Below are 20,071 nucleotides of genomic sequence, written 5' to 3'. Positions count from 1 at the left end.
CCCTGGCAGACCAATTAAATCAGAATCTCTGGGGGGCAGGAACCAGACACAGGCATTCGAGGGTCTTCAGATGACTTGAACTCACACCCAAGGCTGAGAACCACTGTTTTCAAAGAACAAGCGTGGCCACCAGAGCCAGTCTTCATGTGGCTCCCACACCTATTTCTCGTCAGGACCGGGGCTTCTCCGCCACTCCCTAAGCTAGTGTTCCTTTGTGAAATGGACCGGACAGACTCTTTCAAAACCTGAGCACGGAGAGCTGGCACATGGGAAGCACTGGGCACAATGCATCATGCCCAATAAATATTTACTCCTCATGCGGGTCCCAGCTTCTTTTGCAGAAAGAATCTAAGAAGCAACACATAGCTTGGTGTCACATAAATGCAAATCCATGAGCATGCTTGTACCTTCCCCACCCCAGGGGTGGCTTCCAACTACTTGGCCACCAAAAGGTTAATAGAGGATGCCTTAGCTGTTTTTAAAATTTAAGAATCTGGGGTGCCTGGGTGGCTCAGAGGGTTGAGCCTCTGCCTTTGGCTTCGGTCATGACCTCAGGGTCCTGGGATCGAGCCCCGCATCAGGCTCTCTGCTTGGTGAGGAGCCTGCTTCCCCCCCACTTCTGCCTGCCTTTTTGCCTACTTGTGTCTGTCAAATAAATAAATAAAATCTAAAAAATAATAATAAATTTATAAATTTTACTTTATATAAATAAAGATTTATTTATAAATAAAATAAAATAAAATTTAAGACTCTGTTCTTTTTCTACATTAATTTCAAGAATGAGGCAAAGGCAGCCAGCCAGGAACTTTTGCAGAACAGATGAGAGTGAGGTTCCCCCAAAGTGCTCCCAACTGTGGGGTAGGACTAGGGTGGGGGAGGGGGTCAGGCCGATCACACAGGGCTTTGTCTTTGAGCTGTGCTGACACTTTGGGCAACAGGCCCTGTACCTCCTCCAATGCCTCCCAGGACTCTCTCCGCCTAGGATCTCTGGAGTGGGGAGTCAGAAAGGCCTTTGGAAAGACTTATAGGACAACTCTGCTTTTCAGAGTGCCACAAAAGGAAATCAAAGCCCAGGGAGTGGCCACGGACTTACTTACAGCAGGGCCATGTACAACTCAAGGCCACGGGCAGAAGGGTGTAGAGCGACCCAGTCAGATGTAGAGGAAAGAGCCTGGTAGTGAAAAAGGAACTGAATGAAAGGGAAAATAAGGACATAATAGCGCTTTGAACCAGAGCTTTATAAATACTTGTGGCTTTAACCTGCCCAGGAGGTAGATAAGCATGTTGCCTTTAGTTTGTCCTCAAATTCAACCTCTCACAAGAGGTTAAGGAACACACCCAAGGTTGGAATTGACACTCAGACCTCCCGACTTCCTGGCTTTGGAGCTGGGAGTTCAGCCTCCACCTCCCTGGTCTATCAGGAAAAACATCTGGGTTATAATGCTTGAGGATGGGATATCAAGGGGAAGTGGTGGAAGTTGGGTGCTTTAAGAAACTTTGAGCAAGACTGCCTAAAACCCAGCCAGGAGGCCCCTCCCATGGCCTGAGTCACAAGGCGCAAACATTTCTTCACTTCTCCTATCCTGGACACTTCCCTTGTATGACCTTCAGGAAAAGCTATTTGCCTGAGATGTTCGATGAGGAGAGAGGTAAGACTAAAAAATGCGTGAACGCAGACAGGTAAGAGGGCCTTCCCCTTACACAATCATCTCTGCCTCGTCGAATGTGGCTCCCCAGCCACACTGGTGAATGCCTACTTAAAGCAAAGAGAGAGAAACAGGCAGGACCACAAGAAGAACAAGCTAAGGGAAGTCATATTTAAAGGCCAAAAGGTTATATAAAACATAATAAAATACAACTGTTTCCTTTAAAATTTTTAATGGCCAGGAAATGGTATAGAATATCTGCCAAGTCACATAAATTAACTTTTTTGTTAAGTTTGTGATCCCGGAAAGAACACTCTATCGGTCGATGCAAACTGCGTGGGAATTTCACCAGTGGTTGTCTGGGCATGTGACTGAGTGTGGGCCATGGAGCCATCTTTACATGGTCCAGAAAAAAACACGGCTGCCATGTTTGGCAGGCTTCAGCTCCCCTTCAGTCTCAGGGCTGGGCTCTGGTCTTGCTCTTGAGTGATAGGGATTCTCCGGTAAAGGTCGATCTGTTTTCACTTTGGTGACCTGTGAAGGGCAAAGAGGACAGAAGCAAGGCTGAGGTCAGGTGGAACAGTCGGAGACCAAGAACGCACTTCCCAGCATTTCCTCTCTGGTCCTGCTGTCCCAACCAACCCTCTTTTTTCAAGTCCCAGCAAACCATATTTAGACTCATTTGACCTTTGAATGGACATTTAAGAAAGCCTTCTCTGGGGCGTTCCATGTGGTAGAAGTTTCAGAAACAGTAGGGAACAAGACACACACTGTCCTCGAGGGAGCCAGACAAGAAAATCAACTAAGACTTCCTAAACAAATTATCACAACTGAGACAGGAACTGAATGCTGGCACTTAGGACTCAGGATTTAGAGCAAGGACTGTGCACATGTAACCAGGCTAGATGATTTCAGAGGGGGTAACCTTTAGCGTCATCTTAAAGGATGCCCATGAGCAAGGCAGAAAGATTAGCAGGAGGAAAACATTCCAGGTAACCAGTATGTGTGTACACAGAGAGGCGTATCTTTAGAATGGTAAAGCAAAGGCTGCATGAATAGTGGTGGGAAAAGAGGCACCTACGCCAAGCACCCACTGCAAATGACACTGAGCACCTTATTCCATTTCATTCTCAAACTCCCATGAGATCATCTCACAGAGGTTCCCTGTGGCCACCTGCCTAACAGTGGGAAAACTAGTCCTCAAAGCCAGATCTGCCTACTTCAAAGCTTGTGCTTTTAAATAACATTTTAAATAACATACTACACTGGTTGACAAGGGCCTGACAGTGAAGGGTACCGGATGATGTGCTAAGTGTTTGAATTTGACCCCCGTGGTAACAGGTGCATGGAAGCAGGGAAGCAGTTCAAGCACATGTGCAGGCTGGAAGGTACGGAAGCTAGATCAGAGAGGGGCAGGACCAGAAATGGGAGAGCCAAGCCAACAGGCCTGGCAGCTCGCTGGACCACTACACGATGGGAACAGGAGAGAGACGGAAGGTGGTCCCATCCACATCAGCCCTGATGGTCACAAAATCTCCATCAGAAACCCACCGGCAATTGTTCTCACTTTAAAGATGAGGAAGCACACAGAGAAATGGAAAGACACGGCCAGAGTTATTAACAATGTTGTTCTGTAGTGGTCTGATCTTCAAGCCACTCCCTATGATATGACTGAGGAGTCTTCCCATCTGCACAAATTCAAAAACCATTTACTGTGAATGGAGCTTTCGGGAACACAACAGCACAATTATTACTATAACCACACTGTGAAACATTATCTGTAGTTCACAGGTGAGGACCAGGGAGGCTAACCTGCTCCATGTCAGAGTTGGAGCAGGGACCCAACCTTCTGTCTACAGGTCCAGAGTAGCTGTTTGCTTGTTTTTTAGAATAGTGTTCTCTTCTCTCCACCACAGAGATCACTAATGGTTCCTTATTGCTTGACAGAGTTCCTCCAAACGCCTCCACCTGGCATGTGAAGCTCCTTTCAGGAATGCAAGATATGTATGAAATAAATCTAGAAACATGTTTCTTAAATTTAAAATAATAACAGACCCCTTAAAAGGACAGATTATTGTGGCAAGAACAAGAAAACAACTTCCTCATCTGTATCATATTGAAAGAGAAAAGGAGCAAAGCATGTGGTCAAACTAACTGCTAGGAATACAACCTTGGGCAGCCTACCCAATGCTCAATTTCCCATCTCTCAATGGGGCTACTGGCTGACAGTGCAATTAGGATACTACACAGTCAGGTGCCTGATGCTTTGCAGGTGCTCCGTAAGTTATTGTCAATGGTAGCCTTCCCAGGGTGGTGGAATTATGAGCAACTGGTTAGGAAGGTTGGAAACTTCAAACGACAATGATCTCGAAGCTGAGGGCAGACGAGTGAGTAGAAACTGGCCAGTGGCACAGAGGGGAGAAAGGCAAGCCAGTGGAAGCGGAATGCGGAAGTGAATACAGCTGAAAAGTTAGGCTTTATCCAGCTGGTCATGACGTTTCTAAAAAAAGATTACTGGATTCTGATTTTAAGTATGACTAAAACTGATAATCCTCTTAAAGAAAAAAACTTTTGAAAACAAGACAGTATTTTATACGTTTTTAAAAACATTAACACAAATGTTCAGGAATCAATATGCTTTCTTAACAGCATGATTTGTTAATTCTCCTTTGAGTAGAGACAGAAATGAGAAAAGGTTGTTTTCATTGGTAAATGTGTAGGTCCCACCACCTTCCAACAGAGTTATCCACAATTTAAAGTGATTTGCGCAGGGCAGCAAAAGAAGGTATCTGAAGATAATCAATCTGGACAAAAGCAAAACAAAGTTGCTAAACCACTCATCTACTTATGACACCAAGCTTAAGACCCAACTACCCACAGATACTGTACATAACGGGAAGGGAACAAGGGCGAACTGTGGACCTATGCACCAGGCGTTAGGCTGGAAGTTCACAAAAGCTCTCGAGCTTAATCCTCACAGAAAACTAGGGATGAGTACTGGTCCTATTTCGGAGATGTGGTAGGACAGGAAACAGCAATTTGCTCAGGATCCCACAGTGACTCAGTAGTACTATCTTCCTCCATTCAAACCTGAGTTTTCCCTGCCGTCCTGCCACCTATCTGTCCCAGAGGTAATGGAGGATGATGAGGCTCAAGAAGCAGGAGTAGGTCAGGGGCACCTGGGTGGTGCAGTTGGTTAAATGTCTGACTCTTGATTTCGGCTCAGGCCATGATCTCAGCGTCATGAGATCAAACCCTGTGTGAGAATCGTGAGATTCTCTTCTCCCTCTGCTCCACACCCCACCCCCTCTCTCAAAAACAAAACAAAACAAAACAAAAAAACAAAACAGCAGCAGCAGGGTAAGTCAGATCACACAGGCTCTTGTAAGCTAGAATACTGCAAGCAAGGGCAAGTCCCCAAAAAGTTTTAAAAAGAAAAGTGATATTTATTTTCTATACAGATCATGTGAAGATGTAATGATAGCCTAAATTCTTCAATTTCAGGTGATACAAGGTCTTCTGAAATCTGAAGAGGACCACCCTCTTCGCACAGCCTAAGTTAAGAACTCCTGTTCCAGATGTGGGGACAGTGAGAGGACTCAAAAAAATCACCCAGGAAATGCTTACCTATAGGAACTGATGATTTTTTATAAAGGGAGAAGGGGACATGAAGAAAAAAGACACCGAGGTTTCTGATGTTTCAAGAGATGGTGGTGTCATGACTGAGATAGGAAATACAGAACAGAGTAGGAAAACATGCTTTTTAAACTACAGGGATACACTTAAAAATCTCAGGTACTGATAAATCTGGCCTGTGGAATCCAGCAGGAGGAGACTTTTCACCTTGGACAGCTCTCCCAGGTCAGGCCGCACCCATCCCAGCTTGTCCAGCACACACTCGTCAAACTTGGCCTGCTGTTTGCGGCAGCGACGAAATAGCTGCAGGCCGGAGTAGTCAATGCAGGTCCAATAGTCTGTAAAAGGCTCCGCACAGTGAAGCTTTATCTGCCTGGAAAAGAGGGCTAGGTTAGGGATAGCTCCTTGCAAAATAATGAAAAACAGAAAAGTAGGGAAAAAGCACCTCAAAAGCACAGCCTTGCTTTCTGAAAGGTAGGAGAGCAGATGCTCTTACCTCACTTACAGACAATCTGGAGATCCTCAGATTGAGAACCAGTAAGTAGAAAAAGATTTCTGAGGAAGAAGACCTCATTTATTTATGCAGCCAAACTAAATGAGTTGAAATGTGAAGACTGTGGTCTGAGGCACATATATTTTACACAGAACACTCCTCACTTAGGGTCTACGTGTTCTTTCCTTTAGATCCAATTCTAAAGATGATCAGTTTAGCAAACTTGGAAGAGGCAGCATAATCTGAGACAGGCACGCTGACAGAAGGCAGCGGTGACAGACAATGGCAAAGGAAGAGACAGAATTGTAAAAGACAAATACACAAACCAACAAGCGGAAGATCCTGAGGTCATCAGTGCAGAGGCAAACCACCTTATGCTCCTCACAGTTCAGAGCCCTCGCTCTAGTAATGCACTGAACAGAAACAGATTAATCTGTCATTTAAAAAGTTAAATTACATTTGGTGGTCTCTGTTAAGAAGCAAGGCAGCATGTAATTCATTTAGTGACCACCAAAAATGGTTGAAGAAAAGTTAACTTTTGTGTATAAGAGAGAAGCTTCAATTATTTTGCAAAACTCCCTTCTCTTACCATTCAGCCTTGCTGGTAATCCAATAAATGCCAATTCAAAGAAGAATAAAATACCATTATTTTAAGTAAAAGCCTTACATGAGGCACTGGAAGAAATGCACAGCACTCTCCTTCCCCTAATGGAATCATGACTAGAAAGTGCTAGCTTGCTGTACTCTAAGCATCTAGCTACACTCGACACGGGAATCTTACTTCACACAGCTCAGGAAGAACCTCAGAGATGGGATGGAGGAAATACACAGTGAAAAAGCTGCTTTCCATTCTTGCTGGGTTTCCCTCCTAGGAAGCAACCAATGTACCCAGCTTCTTACATACCTTTCCAGGAATTCTAGTGTAACCTGGGGGTGGCGGGGTGTGCACAGGAAAGAAGGAAGACCAGCAAAGCCATATGGAGCTCTTCTGAACGGCCCCTAGCCTCACTGAACAGGATGCCCACAGTACACAAAACCGCACCCCCCTCCATTGAGAATCAGGCTGGTAGCAGGCTACTGTTTCCAATGCCAGTTTTTTAATTCCTCCAGCACGGGACAGCAGAAGAGCTGCTAGCATTACTGGAGTACTCAGTCTCTTCTGGACCCTGCTACCCTGGTACCCACACCCAACTATTACCTCCTAATGCCTACAAAGAGCGACTTCAGCATGGAGGCAGCAACCTCTCATGGAGGCAGGTGGGCACCTCAGGAGCTTGTGAAATCCAAACCCTGTCCACTTAAAAGTACTACTTCTAGGCCAAAGCAGAAATTGTTTTCCAAAGTTCTCTTAGAAAACTTTAAAAAGTAAACACGTAAACTAGTTAGCAATCAAACCAATGCAGATTCAAGCAAGAATAAATATCATTTTGCACCTATCAAATACTTAAATAATACACAATGCCAGTAAGGTAGAAAAAGATACAGTACTGAAGGCAGCATAAAGTGACCCAACTTTTAAGAAAATGACAACTATAGTCCAAGAGCCATAAATAATATTCAGTCTTTTTATGGCATAATCTCACTACTGAGAAATTTATGCCACAGAATGAAAAAGAGAAAAAGAGCTACACAAAAGTAATCACTGAAGACTTATCTAAAACAATCAAAAACCGGAGGAAAAATGATGTTTAATAACAGGAATTGGTCAGGCAAATTAGGTTTGGTTTACCTGCCGGTGGAATATTATATAGCCATTAAAAAGGATGGTCACAAAGACAATCCAGCAATGGCAAAGAATGCTCCCAACAGTTTCAGGGAAAAATGAATGTTAAGTCATACACTACCATGACTCTAACCACAAAAATATCTTTGCATATGGACAAAGACAGCAGAACCAAGAAAGAAAGAAAGTAGCTATTATGTGAAGGAAATTTGATTTTTCCCTCTCCCGTCATTATAGTGGACATCTGTGGGTTTTGCCTAGCCAGCAGTCAGTCCCCATTCTTCTGTAACATCCTTCTAATTTCCCTTTAGGGAACAATCCCTCCCTATCTCTCAGCAGAGTGGTTTAGCTGAATCTAAGTCTACTCCCCACTTTAGGCCTGACCAAGCACAGCATTTTATCTCCTGACACACACCTGATTCAAAGATATGCATATGAAATCAAGCAGTCAGGCCAATGAGACTCAGTCCTGGGAGCCCTGCTCAACTGGACAACTGCACGGCTGGTCTACGTGTACTAGGCAAGCAGCATAGCGGTGTGGAGTGGCTGGTGGCCACTTCTGCTACAGCAAGCAAAGAGTCTCTCTGAAAATGAACCTGACAGAGAAAAACAGAACTAAGAGACTGGGGGGAGGAGAAATGAGGCAAAAAGATACGAAGTAGTTATGAAATTATGCAAGCCCTTTGATTCCAGCCCTGCCTAATCCCAGTCCTATTCCTGGGCTTTACAGCTACACAAGCCAATTCCTTTCAAGTAGAGTTTCGGTCCCTTTTAAGACAGTCTGTCAAAACATTTCTCTACAATTACAATCTGGATTTTTTTTACTTACAGTATCAAGCATAATGGCCTACTTAAAACCTTGACTCTGTACCCACTTTTCACTCCACGGTAACTGAGTGTTCTGTAGTAACAGCAATCTAGTGAATTCCTGTTAGCAAGCAGTGAGCTGAGTTGGTATTACGTACTTCTACAAATTTTTCCTAACTATCCTATATAAGATAACATAGTATTCTATAACTAGGAAATTAACATTCACAAATATTAAAGAACACACCAAATAATAAAAACAAATAACAAAAATAACTGCATCACTTACTGTAGGCTTTTTGGGTCTATCGGATTTCAAGGTCTTGCATTTCCTACCAAAATTCTTCCTTCACTTAATGTTCACCGGGATACAGACACCTACATGTTTCAGCCCCGCAGCACTGATGTGAAAGACTGTTACCTGAAGAAGTCCAGAGCACACTTGTTGACGAGCTTGCCTTCCTCTAAACACCGCCGGGGGTCTTTTTCTTCCCAGCGGCAGAGCATGAACTCCTTGTTGGGCTTATCACACTGAACTCCATAGTGATGGGCAGCAGCTTTGAGCACCGAAGAACTGACTTTCACCTGGAGAAAGGACAGCAGGAGACAGACCACAGATCTGTGACCAGGTATCACTTCCTCATCTTCACCTCCTGCCACTCAAAACAGAGGAAATACAGGTAGCACTGGTCTACCTCCACCACGAAAATTAAAGACAGGGGCTCCCATTATAATCTCTTGTGATCTCTGCTGCTTTAGAAATCGCAAGGCTCTTTCACATGCATGATGTTCTATATACCCTCACAGTCATCTCATTAGACGGACATTACTCTCCCCATTTACGACATAAGCAAACGGCAGCCCTAACAGAACCCTTAGCTCTCTGAAAGCGGAGCTCTGAAGGATGATGGAGGGCCCTACCTCTGGGGAGCCTTGATGAGTCTCCTTTTCAGGAATAAAAGTGATAGAACAGATAAATTTCCCAGAAGACTAAAGAATCACAGAGGACGAGTCTGGAAAGGCTCAGTAAGAGGGCACCTAGTCCGGAAAGCTATTACTAATAATAAAGTACTAAAATTTTTGAATTTTTTACAATTACAGACTATATCCAAGGTAGCCACCCCGTAACTATGTCAGTCTCTCACTTGCCTCCCAGGACACTTTCCTGAGAAAGCGTAGTTATAGCTCACTCACAGGGGACTGCACACAGACCAGGGTCCCTCTCACTGCGCCCGCAGCAAGGGTCTGCTGGCCAACTTTGTGCACCGCCTTTTCCTGGGCCCCAGCACAACATCTTCATTACTAGAACTTGGAACGTTTGCTGTGTGGGAGGACCACCCTCCTCAGCGTTCCTCCCTTCAAAGTCGCTTCCGTTATTCTTTCCGAAGAACCCCGTTGTCTGATAATTTGCATTGGAACCACACAAAGTTTAGTCATGTATTATATCAGAGCGAACAAGCATGTTTTCAGTATCGGGTCTCTGTTCAAATTTGATCTCCTCAGAGGATCTTTTTCTACTGACCTCATAAAAGCTATCATCAGTGGTCACCCTGTGTGTGCCCACTAGAATATAAGCTCCAAGAGGGTAGGGATTTTTTTCAACAGAGAGTTGAGACTAAAGATGTCAATTCTCCCTAAATGGAACTATAATTAAATGTCATGTTTACTGTGGCTCACCAAGCACTCAAAATAGTGCCCAGCACAAGTAGCTGGTGAGTGCTCATTGCGTGCCAGGGACGGGGATCCAACACTCACAGAAGAGACAAGACTACATGAATTATGCCTTCTCACCAAAATTAAGTATGTCCCTTCTCTTCTTCAGGTCATTCTTATGCTCTTTGGTTAAAATCAGGGCTTCAGTCATATAGAAACCTTGCACATTTCTTGTTTAATTTCAGAATATTTTAACATTTTTCATACACTTAATAGGATATTTTTTTCTATTAGATTTTCAAATTCGTTACTGCTTGTTTGTATACTGTTATCTCCTCTCTAGCCAGATCTTTCTGAACTCAGCTCTGATACAAAACTAATGACAATTAGGAGGAAAAACTTCCATTTATAAGTAAAAACTACCACCCTTCCTCTCTGATATTTGAATCTTTTTTTTCCTCCTTTTTCCCTATCTTATTGCTTTGACTAAACAGATGAACAGTGATGGCAATAGGCACTCTTGCCTTTTTCTAGACTTTAAAGCACAGTTTCGTTCAACATCTGTCACTGTTGTCTGGGATACAGTTCTTCGGATATTCCTCAGAAAGGAAGTTTCCTTCTAATCTGAACTAGCTTTGTTTTTACTGTCCTTTCTGGAAAGACTGAAAATTTCAGGGTTGTTTTTTTTTTTCATTAATCTGTAAGTATAGAGCACTAACAGATTTTCTAAAACTCTCCCATTATAGATAGAATAAAATCTAGTCTGCCATAGTGTATTACACTGTAAGATATTACTGGATTTGATTTGTAAATATTTACTAAGGATTCTTATGTAAGAATAATGTTATAATTATTTTTATGCTAAAAATTTTATAAATTTGATTTATGCTTTAAAGATTTATTTGTTTTAGAGAGAGAGAGAGAGAGTGCACATGGAGGGGAGAGGCAGGGAGAGTCTCAAGCAGACTCCCTACTGAGTGCGGAGCCCCACAGGGCTCTATCTCACAACCCTGAGATCATGACCTGAGCTGAAACTGAATCAGATGCTTAACTGAATGTAACACCCAGGTGCCCCTATAATTTTATTTTTTATGAATTTCACATAGCTTAGGTTAAGTTATTAATACAATAAATGGCAAGGAAAGATGAAGAGTAATTCATCTACACACTATAGGAAGAGGAGAACAAAGGACAATGCCTACTAATATTCCACTTGCTATAATTATCAAAGCAAAAACAAACTTATGATAAAAGTAAAGTCTGCAAGACAACTCTAATAAATTCGTTTAAAAATCTCTAAGATTTTGTATTACAGTTTTTTATAGTAAGAGCTTATTTAGGTTATTGAGGGGAATACTCTTGTTTGCTGTATTACCTGTAAAGAGCTGAGAGAATAAAAATCAAGACAGGGGCGTATAGGTGGCCTAGTCGATTAGGCACCCAACTCTTGATCTTGGCTCAGGTCATGATCTCAGGATTGTGGGATCGAACCCCATGTCAGGCTCTGCACCAGACGTGGAGCCTGCTTGGCATTCTCTCTTCCTCTCCATCTGCCCCTCCTCTGTGCATACATGCACTCATGCTCCCTCTCTTAAAAAAAAAGAAAAGAAAAATCAGGGCACCTGGGTGGCTCAGGTCATGATCTCAGGGCCCTGGGATCGAGCCCCACATCGGGCTCTCTGCTCATCAGGGAGACTGCTCCCCCCCACCCCCCGCCTACCTCTCTGCCTACTTGTGGTCTCTCTCTGTGTCAAATAAATAAATAAAATTTAAAAAACAAAAATCAAGATTCAAATTTTTAAAAACTTAATATATTTTAAAAATTAAGTCAGTTATATTTACTTCCTTGACAAATGCCTTAAAGACTTTTCAAATGCCTTCACAGCTATCGTGCCCAAAAAAGTTACTGCATTCTTTGCCTGACTTTCCTACCAATGTAGAGGTCTTTTCCAAAATCCAGGCACACCCATGTTGTTGAGCGTATAAAATACGCTCTGTCACAGGAAAATAAAACACAATAACCACTCACCGAATCTCTTTCCTGGGGAAAGAGATGTGCTCAAGATGACACAGCAGGTCAGTGGCAACTGCAGAACTGGAATTCACAGACCGTGACCTTCAGTCAGTCCTTTCTGTCTTACATTACCTTCACTGAGAGGGCAAAGGACTTTGGATGCCACCATCTCCCCTCACCTGCTTCTTCACGAAGTCTGATGAGTTCCAACAGAAACAACACCTTTTCACAGCTGCTTACTGTGAATACCCTCTCAAATTCATTCAGCTCCCTTTGTCTCAAAGAACACAGAGTTCCAGCATCTTCCTCATTTACCCTCATGACAGCCCCCCCATACAGCAGGTCTATACAGTCTGCAGGTGTGGAAAGGGAGGCAGAAAAAGTCTTAAAATCTACACCCAATCTTCCAGTCCGGCTCTCTTCCTTAAACCATGTCTGCACCTCTTTCTACAGTCTTTATCATGCTGTGCCTTCCATTTTACTTAATTTGTGGAAAATGGGAAATAATAGTCCTTATTTGATAGGACTATTAAGGATTTCAAGGAGTTAACACATATAAAAATATTAAGAACAGTGCCTAGCATATCATAAATATTAGCTATTATTTCTGCTCAAAACTGTCAATGTGTACAAGGAGTTTCCAGCCTAAGCTTCTGAATGCTTCTTCCACAGGGATGTGTTATAACTCCAAAGAAAACAAGGTCCAAAACGTGTTTAATTTGTCTATCAAATCTGCTCCCTCTGGCTTCCTCAGCCCCACTGTCAGGTCACAAATCTGACAGACTCTTCAACCTTTCCTGCCTATGATACCTAAGTCACTGCTGCGTCTGATGACTTCCAGATAAATCTGTTCTTTCATTCTGTGAGCAGTCCCCAATTATGCTGAGGTCATTCATAGCCTCCTCATTATTTCAACAGCCACTAAAACTAATCTTGCTTTTCTTTTCCTCTCTTCAATCCATTCTTCACAGAGCTGCCAGAGGGATCTACCTAAAAGACAATTCTTATCATACTCCATTAAAACAAATTAGCAACAAAGCCCTGGAAGGACTCAGGCTTAACAGCTGAACAAAGCCTAAACTTTTCACGGGGTATTTAAAGCCTCTGGATCCAGCCTTCTCACCCAAGATGCTTCCACAAAGGGACTTGCTGCTATCTCAGAACACTGAACTCATGGTCCCCAGAACTCATCAGTGGACCCCTGCATTTTCCCATCTCCTTACCTTCACTCAGATCTAACCCTCGCTTAAAGCCCATTTCTCCATCTCGGCCTATAAATGCTATTCTTCAAATACCATTTAGCCAAGTCTCACATTATGCCCGAGAAGGGCTTTCTCTCTTCCCTTTACAGCCTCAGAGAAGTATAGAGCTAGCTGGAATCATTTCATCTTACAAATAAAATAACTATGTCTGCAAATACTCCAAGTGACTAATCAAGGTAACCAAGCAGTCAGGCCTGGAATTTAGATCCAACTTTAAATCCTGCTCTCTTCTCCTAAACTACGTCTGCTCCTCTTCCATAGCACTTAATCACTTTGTCTTCTATTTTAGTGATTTATGTAATTATCTGTATTTCAATTCAACTGTATAAACACTAACAGCAAATTTATTCCAGATACAGAATATTTGCAGAAGTAGAACCTCGGGTGTTTGCTGAATCAAATTAAAGCTCCCATGAAAAATCCAGCAGTCTCAGGCTAACCCAGCTTCACTGTGGGACAAGAAACCAAAGACTGAACACTGGAGGCCACCACTTAATAAATATCACTTTACTTTAAAGTCCCTGAACGTAGCAAAAAGCCCTTCATCTGCGAAAAACAACAGTTGCCATTCTCACAGGCACCTAAGATGAAGTGAAGTCATGAAAGTAAAACCCTTAACTTCTGGGCTATAACTTCTGGCACATCATTTTTAGTGTTGCCCTCCTTCTCCTTTTATGCAGCCTAGTCTTTCTACTATCCCGGCCTGCCATGACACTCTTCTGCCTTAAAACCTTCCACCTCTCCCCACCACCCTCACTTATAAAATAAGTCTGGCCTTGGAGAAGCTGCTTCCCACTCCTACCAGTCTGAGGTACCTATCTCCAGGCTTAGCAACAACTGAGCTTCCCACAACCCTAGAATCACATCAAAGAGCACCTGTCTCCCAGACACAAAACATCCTGCTATGCCTTCTCACTCCCTTCAGCTTTTGCCCGTAATACAAGAGTTTAAAAGCATGGGTGTTAAACTCAGACCTGGATTCACAGTCCAGCTCCACCGCCTACTAAACCACATGACCTTGGGCGAATGACTTCTACTCCCAAGGCCTGTTTTCTCACCTTTCACAGGAAGAAACCAAGAATACCCTAGATCATAGGCTGCTGGCAGAATGTGATGTATTCGTGGATGTAAAGTAATTAAGGGGCATCCTGCCTGACATCTAGACAAGGCGTGGCTGTATTTGCAATAATCTGTATATACTGTCTTGTCTTCACTTCATAGCACAAATGCCACTGTACTGCAACTGCCTCTTTATGTCTGTCTCCCCGTTAGATTACAAGCTCTGTGAGGGCAGGGACCATACCTCTTATTCTGGTGTGTATGTATACGGCAATTATTCAATGATATCCTCCTAAATAAATGAGTGCCTTAAGTGTCCTATTCCCAAACACCCTCCCAGGGCTGTGCGCAACTCCACTCTCCAGTACCATCTCCTCTTGCTGCTTCCTCTTCCTAGTTCCACTCCAACACGGTAAGGATGAGGCCACCTGGAAGCGACTGTCTCTCTCGCGCTCGGCTGCGAGCACCCGGGGTTGCATACTCCCTTCGCGGAAAGGGTTAAGTATTCCGTGCCATTAAAGTAAGTAAAGTGGCCCTGGCTGGTGCTTCAGAAAAAGTACCACTATTATTCACGTCAATGACAAGCAGATCGTTGGGGGTCACGGTGGGTTTGGAAAGGAAAGCGCTACAGAGCCACTGCATGATGGGCTTGGGGTGAGGCGATTCCCGGAGGTGAGGAGGGGGAGTCCGGGAAGCGACCTGTGTTTGTGTTGGGGGGGCACTGCGTGGGGGAAGCCGGGGCCCACAGTCTAGTGAGACGAAGCAGGCTTGGGCCCAGGCCCGAAAAGCTGCAGCCCTATGCCCCGCTCGCCTGGCTTCCGAACGAGCCTCACCTCCTGCACTTTCAGATCCTCCAGAGTAGGCAGCTCCACTATCCCCGGCATGATGGCGGCAGCCCCAAACCCGAGGAGGCGCCCGCAGCCGCGTCGCCCCCGTCTCCTTGAATTCCCCTTTCGACCGCCAAGGGCCACCTCACGCCTGCGCCTGCGCAGCCGGCCACGCAGGCGCACTGCTCTGCCCAACCGCGAGCCACAGAGCGTGCGCAGTGTCTGGAAGGTCGGCAGGCGCTGGGGGCGGGGCTTTGCTTAGGCCCCGCCCTTCTTGGTTGTCCTGGTGAGACGCGACGCACTGAGACTCTGGGATCCCAAGGGCTGGAGGCTAGAGGCTGGCGCCATGGAGTACACAGGAAGCCAATATATTGGGGAATATGTAGACGGGAGGTAAGGGCCTCATCTGATTCACTATGTCTTGAGTATTTGTGATTGGGAAAAGACGGCTGCTTTTTCGCATTTGCAAAGGACTTTGTACCAGACACTATCACAAACTTTATTCCTTTTAACCTTCAGGACAACCCTTCACGTAGGCTTGATTATTCCCATTTTACAGTTCAGGAAAATGAGGCCCAGTGAAGTAAAGTATCTTGCTCAAGGACACATATCTGATAAGCAGCAGAGCTGAGGTATATTCATTCCATATATACTTGTGTGTTTGCTATCTGCCAGTTTTAGATATGGGGGTAAAAATATTAAAAAATGTCAAGCAAGATCCTTACTGTCATGGAGGTTACAGTCTAGTTGGTGTATTGCCAATAAACAAAGAAATGAAAAGATAATTTCAGATAGTGGCTTTGCCCGAATCTTCCCTTCCTCACAGCAACCCTATGAGGTGGATATTATCCTCATTTTGCAGATGGGAAAAGTGAGGCTCAGAATAACTGTGTAACTTACTCAAAGTACGAGTTGGTGTTGGGCAGATGAGGGATCACAACCCAGGTCTGACTCGAAAGCTCATGTGTTTTCTTCTATGGAGCCCTGCTACTGAGCTCCTACAGAGGACACATCCAGTTGGTGCAGTCCTTGAAGGCTTTCTGGAGGAGAAAATACTTGAGATGGGCCCTGAAGATTGGGTGGGATTTAGGTGGGTAGAGATGCAGGGTGAAGAATGTTTCCAGGCAGAGGGAACAGCATGGGCAATAGTTTAGAGGATTTACAAGTGGAAGAGCAGGCAGTTCAGTGTGACTGGAGTGTTGGACATATCTAGAGGAGAGAGAGAGCCAGAGCTGGAAGGGTGGGTCTATGTCTGGCATAGAGAGATCTGAGTACTGTGCATAATTTTATGGGTGGGGGAGCCACTGATAGATAGATTCTTGGTAGGGCTGGGCATTAGGAAATCTAATTTGTTTCATTTCTGTATCCCTCTTCATAGTGCATACACTATGTACTCAGTAAATGTTGGCTGAATGAATGAATGAATTAAATTTGAGATATCATAAGTGTATCCTCACTATGGATTGGAGTCTTTATATCTTTGTTCTTTTAAACTACCTTTAATTTATAATGAAGGCTTTTGTCTTGAGCAAATAAAAGAAAAATGGGAGGAAAAATGAGAGAGAGGAAGAGAAGGGAAAGAAAAGAAGGAGAGAGGGAAGCAGAGTAGAGATGGGGAGATCAAGTCAGAGCCCATGGTTGTCCTAGTAAAAGTCCAGGACCTTGGACCAAAGCAGAAGCGGGGGGGTGGGGGAGGGCTGCAGGAAAGAAAGATGTAGATGTAGAAGTTTGGGAATTTTCATTGCCAGGACTTGGCAACTGATAGGTTCCCAGTCCCACTCAGAGAGTGCCTCCAGTCCCAGCTCAGTGCCTAGCTCTTGGCTTTGAACCTGGATGATTCTGATGTCATTTGTGGAAACTGAGAACTCTGAGGAGGGTCCACTTTGGAGGAAAAGAGGATAAATTTCATTTGGGATGAGCTGGAGACGTCTGTAGAAGGTTTGAGCACTGATATCCAGTTTGCAGTTTAAAAAAAAGGGAACGGCGTCTAATCTCTGAGAAGGGTTTTGATGGAGACAGAAATGGTAGATGTGATTTCAAGTAAACACATAAAGGAGAAAAGGCATTCTCTTACCTCTCATGTCTTGCAGGAGAATAAAGACAACAGTGAACACAATAGGACTCTTACTCTATTTGAGGCATTCTGCTATTGTTCCATAGCTATTATTTCATCTAATTATCTCAAGAAGAGGAGTGTTGTCATTATCCCCATTTTACGGATGAGAAACTCAGGTTCAGAGAGGCAAAGGAACTGGCCCAAGGTCACACAGGCACGGAGGTGGCCTGTGCTCAGGTTTGGTGGCTGTAGGTCTGCATTGCTCAGAAATTGTGCCACATTGTCTGACCACAGCACTCTTTTGCTCGGGGCCTGTGCCCCAGTGGCATCTTCCTTCATCCCCTCGGTCAGTTCCCTTCACTCCTGATGCAGTAGCTGTTTACAGGGCACCTGTTTACACAGAATCATGATTCTGAGAACTGAGGACACCAAGGTCTTCCTCTCCAGACCTTTAATTAAATAGGGAATATGAGAAATACAATTCCAACGCACGGCAGAAAGTGCTAAGCATCCAACAGACATACAAACAAAAGCCTAAAGAAGTTCAGAGTTAGAGGAGATGACTTCTAGCCAGCAGGGGAAGAACAGGGAAGGAATACAGGAATGAAGAAATGGAGGAAAGGTTACTTCTTCAGCACTTACCAGATGTCGGGCCCTTTACTAGGAAAATCATTATACATTATCTGGGTTATACATTATCTTGGGCATTAATCTCAGCCACTTCACACATGAAGTAAGTGGTCAGCTGGTCAAGCTGGGCTTCCTTGGCCTGGGCTCCTGTAGAGACCTGCTTCCCCCTCCATGGCAAGTCCCACATATTCTGCAATTGCTTAATTGTGTTGCCCACTAGACCGTGAATCCCCTTGATGGCAGGGATGCCTTGATCACTGCTGTGACCTTGTTGTACCCAGCAGACCAGACTCAGCATGTGTGGTAGGTGCTGATATGGAGCAGATGCTCTGTAAGGATTTGTTGGAAAAAAGGAAGGAGGGAAGGAAGGAAGGAGGGAAAAAATAAAAGGTTTAAGAAAGTCTCCAAGATAATACATCTAGGAAATGGTGAAGTACGATTCAAACCTATGCCCCCTGTCTGAATTTCATCCTTTTCCCATTACCTACAAGTGCTGTAAAGGGCAGGGGTGGGCTGTTCATGGGGGACAGGGAGGACACAAAACCAGCTGCCAGGAAAACTGGCCGAGTCTCTGCTTCCCAGTGTTTACTGTGTGGCTTTGGGCACATCCCTCCCCTCTCTGGACCTACCAAGGGCTGTGTTATGGGATGTGAGAACCCCAGGACACCCTCTAGGTGAAGGCGAAGACAAACCAACAAAACTCTGTGCCCCATCCCCCACCATCACAACACAGACCCTCTCATTTTTGCATTTTTTTAAAGATTTTATTTTATTTATTTGACAGACAGAGATCACAAGTAGACAGAGAGGCAGGCAGAGAGAAAGGAGGGGAAGCAGGCTCCCTGCTGAGCAGTTAGCCCGATGCAGGGCTCGAACTCAGGACCCTGGGATCATGACCTGAGCTGAAAGCAGAGGCTTTAGCCCACTGAGCTACCCAGGCGCCCCTCATTTTTGCGTTTTTGAGGGAAACAAAAACATTGTTTTCTAACAGAATATTACTGGGACAGTAACCCCTGAGGGCCCCGAGAATGAGGTTCCCACTTGCTCTGCTGTGCCTGCCCGCTCTGATCCTCCCGCGGCTCTGCCCAGTCCACTGATTTCCCTTTGTCCTCGCAGGATGGAGGGCGACGCTGAGTACATCCTCCCGACTAAAACGAAATATGTCGGGGAAATGAAGGACGGCATGTTTCATGGCCAAGGAACCCTGTACTTCCCCAGCGGGAGCCGCTTTGATGCTGTTTGGGAAAAGGGACTGGTCGTGAAGGTGATTAGCCTGAGGAGGGGAGGCTGCAGAGGGCAAAGCCCTGGACGGGACGAACCCCCACTACAGAGCACCCTGATCTGTCCATCCGGCGCCCCCCTCCTTCCATTCCTGCTGCTCCCCTCTACCCGATCTCCCAGAGCTCTGGAATCCACTCCTCTGGATCCAGAAGGGCCCTTGGAGAGAGACCACGATGAGTTTGAAGCCTAGTGTATCACGAACTAACTGAGTGACCTTGGGCCCATGACTTCCCCCATAAACTGGGGACAATAGTTGTATCTCACATTGCTGCTGTAACAAATTACGATAAACTCTTTGCCTTCAAACAATAGAAATGTATTACCTTACAGTTCTGGAAGTCAGAAGTCTAAAATAAGTCAGCCGTGCTGCATTCCTTCCAGAAGCTGTAGGGGAGATCCATTTCCTTACCTTTGCCATCTTCCAGAAGTTTCCTGCGTTCCTTGGCCAGTGTCCATGTCTCAATCTGACCTCTGCTGCTGTCATCACATCCCCTTCTCTCTGCTTTTGTCATCATCTTGTCCTTCATCCCTCTGACCCCCTTGCTTCCCTCTTACAAGGACCCTTGTGATTATATTGGGCCCACCCAGGTAATTCAGGAAAATCTCCCCATTTCAAGAGCTGTCGGTTAGTCACATCCGCAAAGGACCTTTTGCCGGATGAGGCTAACATTTTTACGGGCTCCAGCAGGTAGAGGTGGATATCTTAGGGGGACCGTTATTCCGCCTGCCCCAACACCGGCCACCTCCTGGGGCAGTTGTGAGTGTAAATGAGGTGATCTCTCTAAGCACTGTGCTCAGTGCTTAGTCCCCAGTGCTCAGTACCCAGCATCCAGCAAGCACTCAGTGTTAGGTCTTAGTACTACTTCCACAACCACTGCTGCTCTCATGACAAGTCCTCTACTCCATCTAATCCCACCTGGGACTTGTGGGCCATGCATACAATTCAGGGGGTCAGTAGAAACTACCCCTGCTCCGGCTTTATAT

At 44.8% G+C, this 20,071-nt stretch overlaps 2 protein-coding genes across 5 annotated transcripts in view; one reads left to right on the top strand and one right to left on the bottom strand.

The window, feature by feature from the left end:
- Window positions 1-1,861: 1,861 nt before the first annotated feature.
- Window positions 1,862-15,292, bottom strand: NDUFA8 (NADH:ubiquinone oxidoreductase subunit A8). Its single transcript, XM_059410876.1, has 4 exons — window positions 15,127-15,292; window positions 8,727-8,890; window positions 5,490-5,655; window positions 1,862-2,180 (listed from the first exon to the last, which is right to left on the bottom strand). Exons 1-4 carry the CDS (start codon window positions 15,175-15,177, stop codon window positions 2,043-2,045), a joined length of 519 nt encoding a protein of 172 aa, XP_059266859.1. The 5' UTR covers window positions 15,178-15,292; the 3' UTR covers window positions 1,862-2,042.
- Window positions 15,293-15,391: 99 nt separating this feature from the next.
- Window positions 15,392-20,071, top strand: part of MORN5 (MORN repeat containing 5) — a 27,952-nt gene continuing 23,272 nt past the window's right edge. For all 4 annotated transcript variants that reach the window (XM_059410873.1, XM_059410874.1, XM_059410872.1 and 1 more), the window contains exons 1-2: window positions 15,392-15,513; window positions 18,923-19,070. In XM_059410873.1, coding sequence (XP_059266856.1) covers window positions 15,467-15,513; window positions 18,923-19,070 — 195 coding nt within the window. In that variant the 5' untranslated portion in view covers window positions 15,392-15,466. The remainder of the gene's footprint in view (window positions 15,514-18,922; window positions 19,071-20,071) is intronic.

Source organism: Mustela nigripes, chromosome 9 (assembly GCF_022355385.1).
Source record: "Mustela nigripes isolate SB6536 chromosome 9, MUSNIG.SB6536, whole genome shotgun sequence".
Taxonomy (NCBI): Eukaryota; Metazoa; Chordata; class Mammalia; order Carnivora; family Mustelidae; genus Mustela; species Mustela nigripes.
The sequence above is the reverse complement of the archived record's forward strand: the minus strand, read 5'-3'. Positions and strand labels throughout refer to the sequence as shown.

Excerpts from the sequence above, each read along its gene's own strand:
- NDUFA8 (XM_059410876.1), bottom strand. The coding sequence starts at position 15,177 with ATGCCGGGGATAGTGGAGCTGCCTACTCTGGAGGATCTGAAAGTGCAG. Across the intron at positions 5,656-8,726 it reads TGTGCTCTGGACTTCTTCAG|GCAGATAAAGCTTCACTGTG; the intron begins GTAACAGTCTTT and ends CCTCTTTTCCAG. Across the intron at positions 2,181-5,489 it reads ACCTGGGAGAGCTGTCCAAG|GTCACCAAAGTGAAAACAGA; the intron begins GTGAAAAGTCTC and ends TGCCCTTCACAG.